Genomic DNA, 12,500 nt, shown 5'->3' on the forward strand with positions numbered 1-12,500 from the left:
TGGTCAAACCATGTTGAGTACGGAACTGGTCTGAGCTGGTCAACCAGCTACAAGCTGTTTCAAAAACCTGTTCGCTTCAGCATTTTTTCAGCAGGGCAACAACAGACAGAGAGGAATAGAGACGTGGCCGTACCTGTTTGACCTGCAGCCCGTGGCTCCAGATGCGCTCCAGCAGGTCGCAGAGGCTGGCGATGAGCGTGTTCTCCTCCAGGCCCGTGATGTTGGCCTCGCCGTGACCCAGCTCCACCGCCTCGCGCCCCATCTTCTCCACCAGCATGCGCTTGGTCTGCAGCAGCAGGGAGAGAGACACCCCTCAGCAGGGCACAGAGACACCCCTCAGAGCACAGAGACACCCCTCAGCTCCCACCGCAATGTTATCTCCTATAAGACTGGTCAATGTCCTATAGGACCGACCAAACTTCTATAGGACTGACCAGTCTACAGTAGGACTAACCAATCTCCTATAAGATTGGTCAATGTCCTACAGGACCGACCAATCTTCTCGAGGACTGGCCAGTCTCCAGTAGAACCAAACAATCTTCTATAGGACTTACCACTCTCCTGTAGGCCTGACTAATCTCCTATAAGACTGGTCAATGTCCTATTGGACCGACCAATCCTCTAAAGGACTGGCCAGTCTCCAGTAGCACTAATCAAACTCCTATAGGACGGGTCAATGTCCTATAGGACCGACCAGTCTACAGTAGTACAAACCAATCTCCTATAGGACTTACCACTCTCCTGTAGGCCTGACTGGCTAATCTCCTACAGGACTGGCTAATCTCCTACAGGACTGTCTAACCTCCTACAGGACCGGCTAATCTCCTACAGGACCGGCTAATCTCCTACAGGACTGGCTAACCTCCTACAGGACTGGCTAATCTCCTACAGGACTGGCGAATCTCCTACAGGACTGGCTAATCTCCTACAGGACTGGCGAATCTCCTACAGGACTGGCTAACCTCCTACAGGACTGGCTAACCTCCTACAGGACTGGCTAATTTCGTGACAGGGGGTAGGGTAGCCCTCCTCACCTTCATGCGACACTCCTTCAGCAGCCCCTCCACGAATTTCCAGTTGGTCTGCGCGATGACGGCGGGGGAGAGGTCCGACAGCTTGGGCTGCCGGAGGTTCTTGCCCAGGGTCCTGGCCTCCTGCATGTACTTCTATTGGACGAGCCCCCAAAGACGGACAAGCCGTTAGCTCCGCCCCCCTGCTCTGACATCACATCCACACGCAGCACTTCCTGTCCCGGATATGCGAGGACACCGTCCCCCATCTCCCCAAAAAGACGATTACATCCAAACCAGAGCGGCGGCCCGAGATTATCCCCAGCATTACATGGCTCGAGAGTAGGGCAGCGCGATATATCGTATATTTATTGTTGTCGAGATATGAACACGCAAGATAAACATTGAACTGCAATGAATAGTGTTGATTTAAATTGATGTCCTGTCTAAATTGATTGGCCCATGTGCAATTTATTCTATAAAAGCATGTTGGTAATAATGTATTTAATTTTTTAATTTTTTTTCATTCAGTGGGCATAGGTCTATTCATTGTTTGCGGTCAATGTGAGCAGTGTACCTAAAGCAGAAACAGATTAGAACTGTGCACGCTTTAATATTCAACAAAGTTATCGCATATTTTCCTCATATCGTGCAGCCCCACTCTACAGTTACAGCGTCCTCACCACATTCACAATGGCAGGTAGTTAGCAGGGGGGGGGGGGGGGTGTTGTTGGTTAGCAACGACTAAGGAGTCACGAACATGAACATTTTGGGCTATTCAATGGTGGGTTGAAATGTCACGGCCCCTCAACAGACAAAGCAATCATCTCTCAAGCACATCTTGAAATTTTTTTATTTTCGACGGCGTGCAGACTGCAAAGTTTTATTTATTCTCTTTTTAACTAAAACTCATCTCAGCTGCCAAGGGCATCTCATACTGCTTTCAATTGGTTTCATTTCACTGACTCCAATGTCCTCCCACACAGTGATGAAAAAAAGCGGCGCATTGTGACAGAATCAGACACACTGAACCGAGAGGTCCTGCCAGGCTTTCTTCAGCAAGCACCTGCCAGTCCTGCGCTTTCATTACTGTCAGACCTCTATAGTGTCATCCCTTTTCAGGTGTTACTGTTCCTCTACAGAAATCCTTCAGCTACGTGGATGCAGCCGTGGATGTACGGTTTAAATATCTGTGTGTTGTCGTGTCGTTGTGAATTAAAAAAAGAATCATAATTTAGAGAAAATGTTGTGTTTTCCACATACCTTGTTTCTCAAGACAAAAAAAAAAACAATAGAGAAAGTGAAAAAATGTCAGGTTCACTGAAAGCAAGGCAGGTCTCTAACCCTGATGCAGGAAGTGTGCAGGTGAGGTTGGAGAGGAGGGGGGAGGTATAATTAGGGTGGTGTTGTGGGGGAGGTTTGGTGTAATTTGGGAGGTTGGGTGTAATTTGGGTGGTGTTGTGGGGGAGGTTGGGTGTAATTTGGGCGGTGGTATCGTGGAGGTTGGGTCTAAGTTGGGTGGTGGGGGTTGGTGGAGGTTGGGTCTAATTTGGGTGGTGGGGGTTGGGTTTAATTGAAGAGGTGGGGGGCCCAGCACCTTCACATACCAGGCAACACGCAGACGAGGACTTTTTGGGCGGTTTTATGGGCGGGGGTGAGGCTTTATCCCACTCCCAGAAAGCCATGGAGTTCTGCAGGACCAGACACCCCTCTACCTGCTGAGGGACCCCGGCCGACCCATGGGCCCCGACACGGGGACACGAGGAGGCAAAACCAAAAACAGGAAGAACAGAAAAGAAAGAGCGACATGCAGATGAATGAAAAACCACATTCAGACGAGAGAAAAGAAAAAAGACGAAGACAACACAAAGAAAGACAGACATGGCAGACATGACCAGCTGGTCTGAACCGGTCTGAACCGGTCTGAACAGGTATGAACAGGTCTGAACCGGTCTGAACCGGTCTGAACAGGTCTGAACAGGTCTGAACAGGTCTGAACCGGCCTGAACCGGTCTGAACCCTCGGCACTGCCTGACTGGCACTGCTGGCTCTTGTATTTTGGTGGCCAAAAACAAGAACGAACGGGGGGAGAACCAGCTGCAGCCTGGAGTGGGGGGGGGGGGGGGGGGGTGGAGGAGTAATTCGCAAACATGGGGGGTGGGGGGAGGAGGCACTTATCTTTGCACCTTATGAATACTGCATAATTAACATGTCCTTTAAGAAACGATTAAAGGTTGATTTAATCTGATTGCCGCTGATTGGTTAAACATGAGTTGTTGTCACTAATAGCACAGAACAAATTCAAATAATCGGCAATTAACATTAGTCCTTTAAAAAAACTTAAAAAAAAAAAACCTTATACAAGCTGAATTTGGCCCACGGGCGGCTGTGGTCCTAAACGACTGCATGTTTACACAAGCAGCCGGCTTGGCTGATTGGCTAAACGTAAGCGTTTTCTGTAATAGCACAGAGTGAGTGTAATTCCTCCCGCGGGAGCTATTTCCCAGAGACGATGTGTAACCAGCGTCTGATGAAGGGCCCTTTAGTTACGGTACGGCGTCTCGCTCTGCGGCTAAGCCTTAGCGGCAGACACACACAACGCAGTTCTGCTGTAATATCCAGCCGTGACCACGTTGAAATTACCAGCTACCAGCTCTTTCAAAAGATAGCTTGAGCAGGTCAAACCATGTTGAGTATTGAGCTGATCAACCAGCGACCAGCCGTTTTAAAACGTCGCTTGAGCTGGTTAAACCATTTTGAGTATTGAACTGGTCTGAACTGGTCAACCAGCTACCAGCCATTTCAAAACTTAGCTCCAGCCTTGTTGAGTATGGAGCTGGTCTGAACCGGTCCACCAGCTACCAGCCATTTCAATACCTAGCTTGAGCTGGTCAAACCTTCTTGAGTAAGGAGCTGGTCTGAACTGGTCAACCAGCTACCAGTCATTTCAAAACCTAGTTTGAGCTGTTTTTATTCCCATGAGGGAGGCAAGCTGAGGAACATTCCGGAAGCAGACACACAGCCACAGAATGAGGGTGAAAAGCACAGCGAGGAAGACAAGAAGCAGGCAGGCTGGAGGTCCAGTCCAGGATGGCAGTGTATCGTTAGCGTAGCGGCTAAGAGGCCGGGCGTGCAGGTTCATGTCCTAGGTGGGGCAGTGGCTTCCCTTTTGCCTCAGAAGAAATACGCGGTTGTGTGAATGGATTGTTGGTAAAGGTGTAACGCTGTGGTTCTGGAGCAGGGTGCGTGTGAGCATGTGTATGTTGCGTGTGTGTGTGTGTGTGTGTGTGTGTGCAGGTGTGTGCACTTGCTGGGGGGACAGTAGGTTAAAAAGTAAGGTTTGAAAGAGTGACCAGTGTGACCGCACCTCTTTCAGGTCGTTGTCGAGGCCCAGGTGTTCAGAGTGCTGTCGGTGACGGTCCTTCCTGCGCTGGGACGAGGCCGTCCTGTTCGACCACCTGCTGAAGCACAACACACAGACACCACGTCACACGCTACACACACCACAACACATACGTGCTCAGTACACGCCTAAACAGACATGCTTACCTGCAGCCAAAAGCACCAGAAATAAAGGCTTTCAACAGGGCTTAGATAATGGGGGTTTCAAACGGTGCTCATCTGCTAGCATATGGTAGAGATACTCGTAATGGCAGTCCCCAAAAAGCAGACCCAGCCTAATCTGAATCCGTACCACCATCTCTCTGCTCAACCAATCAGTCGTGGAAAGGCTTGCTATTGGTGGCTTTGGGAGGGAGGGGTCTAAACCCATCTGAATTAGCCAATGGCGGGTGGGCATGTTGACGCGCAGCGGATATACTCACTTGTTATTGGTGGGCCCGGTGGCCAGCACGTCGGCCTGCAGCTTGGGGAAGAAGCCCTGCTCGTACTTGCCCTGGCCGATCCTCATGTCCAGCAGGTGGGGGTGGATGGCCGTGTGGTCGATCTTCAGCAGCCTCTGCTCGATGGCCTGGGCTGGGGAGGGAAGCAGGAGGGGGGGTGTGAGAGAGAGAGAGAGGTGTGCTGGAGCAACCTGGAGAATAAGCGTGTGTGCACACACATGGATACATACACACACATACATACACACACACATACACACAGACAAACAGTCTCTATCACAGACAAATGCATACACACACACACACACACACACACACATACATACATACATACACACACACGTACACACATACATACATGCATACACACACACACACACACACACACACACACACATACATACATACACACACACACATGTACACACATACATACACGCGCACACACACACACACACACACACACACACACACACACACACACACACACATACACACAGACAAACAGTCTCTATCACAGACAAATGCATACACACACGCACACACACACACATACACACATACATACATACACACACACAGTCTCAATAACAGACAGACGTGTACTCACACACACACACACACACACACACACACACACACTGTCGAGAGGCTCTTCTGAACGAGTTGTGTTTGGTCAGAAGGGAAGCCGCACGTTCAGTACTGAGAGAGATGCACCTTTCTCCCAGAAACTCCTGGAACAGAGTGTACTCACGACCTCTCTATCTATTTTAAACAGGGCTTTTAAACGCTGCCATAGCAATATGCCCCTCTCCCCCACTGCACACGGTCAGACATCAAAGCCCCGAGTTTCTGCGGTTCATTTAGCCACTCAAGGACACAGTGTGCTGCCCCGTCCCGAGCACACAATGATACAGACACGCACGGACACACACAGACGCACGCACACTCACTAACAAACCGTCACTCAATCCACACAACCACACGTACGCACTCACACAGTCGCCATGGTTGGAAAAAAAGGCCCAGGAATGTGTCTTTTCTCCAAGAAAGCTGAAAACTATACACAGTACAGTTTCAGAATGCATGTCTCTCAGGCTGTGGACATTTCAATGGTAGAGAGTGGAGAGTGGTTGACACTGACCACAGAGGAAACACAGTTATAATGCGTGGTAGAACTGGACTGGTACGGATTGGTCCAAGCTACGACGAATAGGACCAGCAGAGATTTCAACCTGCAGAGATGGCTTTTTTTCCTCTCGTAAGGCCTCTGTCTGTCTCTCTGACACGAACACGCTTTGCTTTCTGACTTTTTGTGCAGGACTGCAGAGTTCACCGTCCTCCCTGGGACATTGTTAGCAGACAGAAACGCGCCTCTCGCCCCGGGCAGTTCTGTACGCAGCGTCAGAGAAACCGCGTGGGAGAGAAACGCTCACGATCTGGCTGGACAGCTCCGTCCTCCAGGTGCTCAGTATGCTGGCTGCGCTTGCAGAAATGCTTTCACACAATTTTGACCGCTTTTACATTATTTACAACTATTGGGTTTTTGTGTCTCAAGACTCAACACATAATGAGGCCGCTCCAAAGCTCCAATGGGCCTCAAAAATAACACTGAACTGGGACACAGAAAAAAATAACCTTTTTGCTTTGTTCCGAATAATACTTTTTGTCTGTATTATGATCAATAAATCAATTATATCATCAACTGGTCCAGCTAGACCAGATATTCCTGAAATAGTATTGAGCTGACAAATAGAAAAAAAAAGCTTCTTTTTTTTTTTTTTTGTTCCAGGGAAACTTTTTGTCTTGTTTTTTGATCAATATATCAATTGAACTGGTGCAGCTCCAGCAGGTACTTGGCTGAATTTAGATCCAAACTGAGATCCAAACTGAGATTCAAACTGAGATTCAAACTGAGATCCAAACTGAGATTCAAACTGAGATCCAAACTGAGATTCAAACTGAGATCCAAACTGAGATTCAAACTGAGATCCAAACTGAGATTCAAACTGAGATCCAAACTGAGATTCAAACTGAGATTCAAACTGAGATTCAAACTGAGATTCAAACTGAGATCCAAACTGAGATTCAAACTGAGATCCAAACTGAGATCCAAACTGAGATTCAAACTGAGATCCAAACTGAGATTCAAACTGAGATCCAAACTGAGATTCAAACTGAGATTCAAACTGAGATCCAAACTGAGATTCAAACTGAGATCCAAATTGAGATCCAAACTGAGATCCAAACTGAGATTCAAACCCGCAACCGACTGCTAAGCGGTCAGAGGAGTGGTACAGCACGCAGCGGCTGAGTGCGTCTGGTCTCCCAGGGCGACCGGTGACCTCACTGCCTCCCACGCTCCTCTAAAGCCCCACGTCCCCTGGGTGCGGGGTATCGGGGTATCGATTCTGCCCCGGAGAGTGCGGGGGAGGCCCCGCTCTCCTCCTCCTCCCCCCCCCGACACCTCCCTCCCCTCTGCAGCCGCTGCAGGAGTCAGACTGAGCACGCCAGCTCCCTGCAGGGCTGAGATCCAGAAACAAAAACGGAGGGAAGGCCACGGGGGCCGGGGAGAGAGGGGGTGGACCACGACCGGGTCAGGCTGAACGTGTTCCTCACTCTGTACCGGGCAACACACCGTCCTGGACAGCAAGCTTTCATTATGAATATGATCATAATATTTTGTTATTTAGCTGACGCTTTTATCCAAAGTTACTTGTGCAGTTGATTAGACTAAGCAGGGGACAATCCCCCTGGAGCAATGCGGGGTTAAGGTCCCTGCTCAAGAGCCCAACATCTGTGCGGAAGGCTACAGGCTGCTTTGTGAACTTCATAACCGGGTGAGGCAACAGAGAGCAGCCAATGATGGAGTCATCAGAACCAGCTGAAAGATTTTTTTTCTTCCTCCCCACAGCGAAACACAATGGCTAGCATCAACCGGCTAACTCCAGAGATACAGGACAGTAGCTTCCACTTCCCCACTGCGATGAAAGCCTAAAACAGGCAGCAGTCGCAGGGATTCAGCAGAGCCTGTTGTTCTGCATATTCTCCTCAGTATCAGAGCACTGGCACATTGACTGCACTGCAGCATAACCGCTTTACTGAGGGAGGGGAGAGCAGAGCCCGTGGCGGTAAACATCGCTTTCCCGCGCGCACCAGAGAGGGAGGGGGCCGTGTTTTTACAGGTGCCTGAGGCAGGTGGAGGATCTCCGCACAGTCACAACAGCACGATCCCATCCAGTGCTTAAGCCCAAACACCAGGCTAGGGACGCCAACAGCCTTCTTATTCCAACCGTTCAAACAAACTACTTTTTTGGGGCAAAAAAACACACTGCGCATTTGGCAGCAAGGATGAAGCTCTGCGTGTGTGTCTCTCTGCGTGTGTGTGTGTGTGTCTCTGTGTGTGTGTGTCTCTCTGCGTGTGTGTGTGTGTCTCTCTGCGTGTGTGTCTCTGTGTGTGTGTGTCTCTGTGTGCGTGTGTGTCTCTCTGCGTGTGTGTCTCTCTGCATGTGTGTCTCAGTGTGTGTGTGTCTGTGTGTGTGTGTGTCTCTCTGCGTGCGTGTCTCTGTGTGTGTGTGTGTCTCTCTGCGTGTGTGTCTCTCTGTGGATCTTATCGTGGCTTAGAGACACAGAGAGACACACACACAGCTGTTGGGCCCTTGAGCAAGGCCCTTAACCCCGCATTGCTCCAGGGGGGATTGTCCCCTCCTTAGCCTAATCAACAGTGAGTGACGTAGGATAACAGCATCAGCGGAATAACACACGGCGGTGCTGCTGCGTTACCTGACTCCTTGAGGTGGGAGCAGCGCTGGTAGTTGGAGGAGCGCAGGCTGGGCGCGCGCACGGCGTAGAGGCGGGCCTTCTCCACCCGCCCGTCAAACACGCGGAGCAGCGGCTCCTTCTCCTCCCACTGCGACATGATCTTGTTGTCCACGAACGTGGCGAACATCTGCGTCTCGATGAAGTGCGACAGGAAGGGCAGGTAGGGCTCGGGCTGGTCCGACAGGAAGGAGGCCTGGACGCGGCAGACAGGAGAAGAGGCGTTTAGAGTGGCGGCCATTTTGTTTCAAACGTCTGACACAGGAGGAGGCCCCCGGTGTAAAGTCCAGCTGTAAACAGACTGAAATGACCAGCTACTAGCTTTTTATAAATTTAGCTTGAGTTGGTCATGGTCTGAGTATGGTCTGAACTGGTCGAAGCCTAGCTTTAGCTCTTTATTTCAGCAGGGTAATAAACCAGTCACATGCCCTTTTCAAAAAGAAAAAAGACATCCCGTACCTTGTATTCACTTTCATCAAAGCCGACTACTTCAAGCTTTTGTCCAACAACACAAGTGCGTATGTTCTACTAGAACTGACTGTGCACTGTCTGAATGACAACATGTGTCATCAAGATGGGCCATTCATTGCGAAGCGATGAACAGACTTGTACGAGACACTCTGTGTCAATGGCAGTGCAATGTGCTCTTTTACCTGTCGGTACCTGAATGTGCTAGCGCAAGCACACCTGCTGTTTTGAGGCCACCTTCCAGCTGGAGAACACTCCTGCCCTGTTCTCGTGGCTTATCAGATGGTACAGTTCCCTTAATAAGGTTTATTAAAATGTGAATTGAACTCTCTCTCACTGTGTTGAAGTTATTGCCCTATCTGATCTGTGAAATGGCCTGTCATACCTCCATGTGTTAGTGTGCCCAATGAATGCATTGAAACCCACAGACCAAGGCACACAGAGGTTTAGAAAAGAGACCTACTGCACACACACAAACCACACACAGTGCTCACCAAAACACACACAAACCCACAGAGCACATCAAAGCATGCACTAACCCACAGCGCACAGTAAATAATCCAGTAACCCCTCGTGCACACTAAAGGTACACTTGACCGTGTGATATCCGAGAAACAAACAACTTGATTTGCCTTTGAAATGCCACGATTTCCATCATTCCGACTGAAGTAGTCTTCAGGGAAATGTTCCATACATGAGCTTCACATAAGATGAGAGGGCAGCGTTTTCTCTTTTTTTTTTACTGCCGTTTTAAGCTTTCTCACAAAGCGTTAACATAGAGAAGCAGACTCTGGCCGGCTGCCTCTCTGCGCCTGAGAAGCAAATCAATGGGGAAAATAAATGAAAGCGTTCGGGAGAGATCCATCACGGCCCTCTTGACTTTCATAAAGGGGTCGAACCTCGCCTCACGGGGACTGCATACGCAAATAACTCGGCCTGTTAAAAGTCGAGCTTTTTCTCGGCCCTGCGAGAGCCTCACGAGTGACTTGAATTCTAACCTTCGAGCAACCGCTTTGCCGAGACGTCCCACCGGCTTCCTCGGCCGGGGTTCAGGGCTTATCTATCTGCTACACGGCGGTGGACAAAGAGGAGCCGTCCGTCACCGTACAAAGGGGGATTCGCAGAGCGTTTGACGGAAGCCCGCCTTGAGGCAGCCGGGCGTGTGATAAACGTCCTATTCAGGCACACCGGCCCCGCCGCGAGTCTCTTTAAAGTGCCGAAATGTCTCACTTAAACGGCGGTTTCGTTCAGCCGAGGGGGTTATAATAGTAGGGGACACCTGAGACTCACGCTGACAGGAGGAATTTAGGGCTGTGTCCAAATGACCGTGTCTGCCTACTATTCACCATACAAGTCATATACAATCGGTATTCTAAATAGTAGGGAAGCGCTGTCATTTTAACATGGTTCGGGTCTTCTCCAAATAGACCTCATAGAACAACATGAGCGTGATATAGACATCAGAACAGTCTAGAAATCGGGACAGTTTTCCTCACCTTGTCGAAGTTATGTATCTGCTCTCGGTTGGTGTGTGTGTTTGTATGTATGTGTGTGTGTGTGTGTGTGTATGTGTATGTATCTGTGTGTGTGAGTGTGTGTGTGTGTGTGTATGTATCTGTGTGTGTGAGTGTGTGTGTGTGTGTGTGTGTGGGTGTGTGTGTGTGTGTGTGTGAATGTGTGTGTGTGTGAGTGAGTGAGTGAGTGAGTGTGTGCGTGTGAGTGTGTGTGTAAATCACCTTGTCAAAGTTGTGCATCTGCTCTTGGTTGGTGTGTGTGTTTGTATGTATGTGTGTGTGTGTGTGTGTGTGTGTGTGTGTGTGTGTATGTGTATGTATCTGTGTGTGTGAGTGTGTGTGTGTGTGTGTATGTATCTGTGTGTGTGAGTGTGTGTGGGTGTGTGTATGTGTGTGTGTGTGTGTATGTGTATGTGTATGTGTGTGTGCGTGTGTGTGTGTGTGTGTGTGTGTGTGTGTGTGTGTAAATCACCTTGTCGAAGTTGTGCATCTGCTCTCGGTTGGTGAGCCAGGCCTCCAGGTCGGGGGCGCTCTGGATGACGAAGGCCTCGTAGTCGGCGAACATGGCGGTGAAGCGGCTGGCGAACACCTCCCTGAGCTGCACGTTGAGCTGCGCGTTCCACAGCTCCTCCTCCTCCTCGGGGGACCGTCCCCCCGCGCCGGGGGCCCCCGGGGGCCCCGCGCCGCCCACGGCCACGCCCGTCCGCTCGGCCAGCGCCTGCAGCCGCTCCAGCACCGCCAGCGCCTCGCCGCCCAGGTTCCCGTTCCGCCCGTCGTCCACCAGCTCGCGCAGGGCCACGCCCTTCAGCCGCGGGGCCGGGGCCGCGGCGGGGCCGGGGGCCCCGGGGCCCTCCGCCGACACGCCGAAACGCCCCAGCACCTCGGAGATCTCCTGGATGAACTCCGTCTTGTTGGGGAACTGCGGGAAGTCCTCCGGCAGCTCGATGCAGTGGTTGTCGATGTCGACGAAGCACAGGTTGGCCTGGGGACACAAATCACAGTACATTTACTCAAGATGACGCCTTTATCCTGAGTGAATTGCAGTTGATTAGATTAAGCAGGGGACAATCCCCCCCCTGGAGCAATGTGGGGTTAAGGGCCTTGCTCAAGGGCCCAACAGCTGTGTGGACGCTAACGCGGCTAGACCAGGGCTTGAAACCAGCAACCTTCCCGGTCTCAGTCATGTACCTTAGCCACTAGGCTACAGGCTAACCATGCTACGCCATTACCCCCCAAAAACAAGACGGAGTTTAATGTGGCGCTGAAAGACAGACAGTGACTCAGCAAGTCTGAGCAGGAGAGGGACACAATGAGTGCACACAGCCTGGGCTTTGTGGATGCTGCATTCCTCCGACCAGCGTGTCACAGACAGGCTTGTGTGGCACGGAGTGGCTGTCCTTTTGGGCTTTAGGGGAATGAATGTGTTCGCTCTCCATGAACAATCGCTGCTATGTGCCAGCTTAATATGTGGGGGAAATTAAGTGTGAAAAGCCTTCTATTATTTCCTCATCATTCACGGGAGAAGGCTGAAGTTTGTGTCGCAGGTTGAGCACAAAAGGCACGAATGCATTCTTGTCGGTCTGAGCATGTGTGTGTATGTATGCAAGGGTGTGTGTGTGTGTGTGTGTGTGTGTGTGTGTGTGTGTGTATATGAAGTTTCCATCATGTTTATTCCAAAATGAACACATTACATACCACAACCACTACTGGCTACTACTACCACAACTATTACATAATTATCCACTGTCTCAGACATGTTAGCCAAGTCAAAATTGCAAGATTTAGACATACTTTAGATTTTTGGAGGGATTTCAAGTGAATGTTGTAACCCCCCAAAAAATGATAAA

General features: G+C 50.3%; 1 protein-coding gene across 3 annotated transcripts in view; it reads right to left on the reverse strand.

Annotated features, from left to right (window-relative positions):
• The window catches only part of LOC133118949 (DENN domain-containing protein 5B-like), a 35,445-nt gene that overhangs the window by 12,404 nt on the left and 10,541 nt on the right, over nucleotides 1–12,500 (reverse strand). For 2 of the 3 annotated variants that reach the window (XM_061229263.1, XM_061229260.1), the window contains exons 3-8: nucleotides 11,126–11,635; nucleotides 8,636–8,867; nucleotides 4,835–4,985; nucleotides 4,378–4,471; nucleotides 1,035–1,166; nucleotides 134–286 (exon numbers count right to left, since the gene is read on the reverse strand). In XM_061229263.1, coding sequence (XP_061085247.1) covers nucleotides 134–286; nucleotides 1,035–1,166; nucleotides 4,378–4,471; nucleotides 4,835–4,985; nucleotides 8,636–8,867; nucleotides 11,126–11,635 — 1,272 coding nt within the window. The remainder of the gene's footprint in view (nucleotides 1–133; nucleotides 287–1,034; nucleotides 1,167–4,377; nucleotides 4,472–4,834; nucleotides 4,986–8,635; nucleotides 8,868–11,125; nucleotides 11,636–12,500) is intronic. The other variant, XM_061229261.1, reaches the window with a different exon arrangement.

This window comes from Conger conger, chromosome 19, assembly GCF_963514075.1.
Source record: "Conger conger chromosome 19, fConCon1.1, whole genome shotgun sequence".
Taxonomy (NCBI): Eukaryota; Metazoa; Chordata; class Actinopteri; order Anguilliformes; family Congridae; genus Conger; species Conger conger.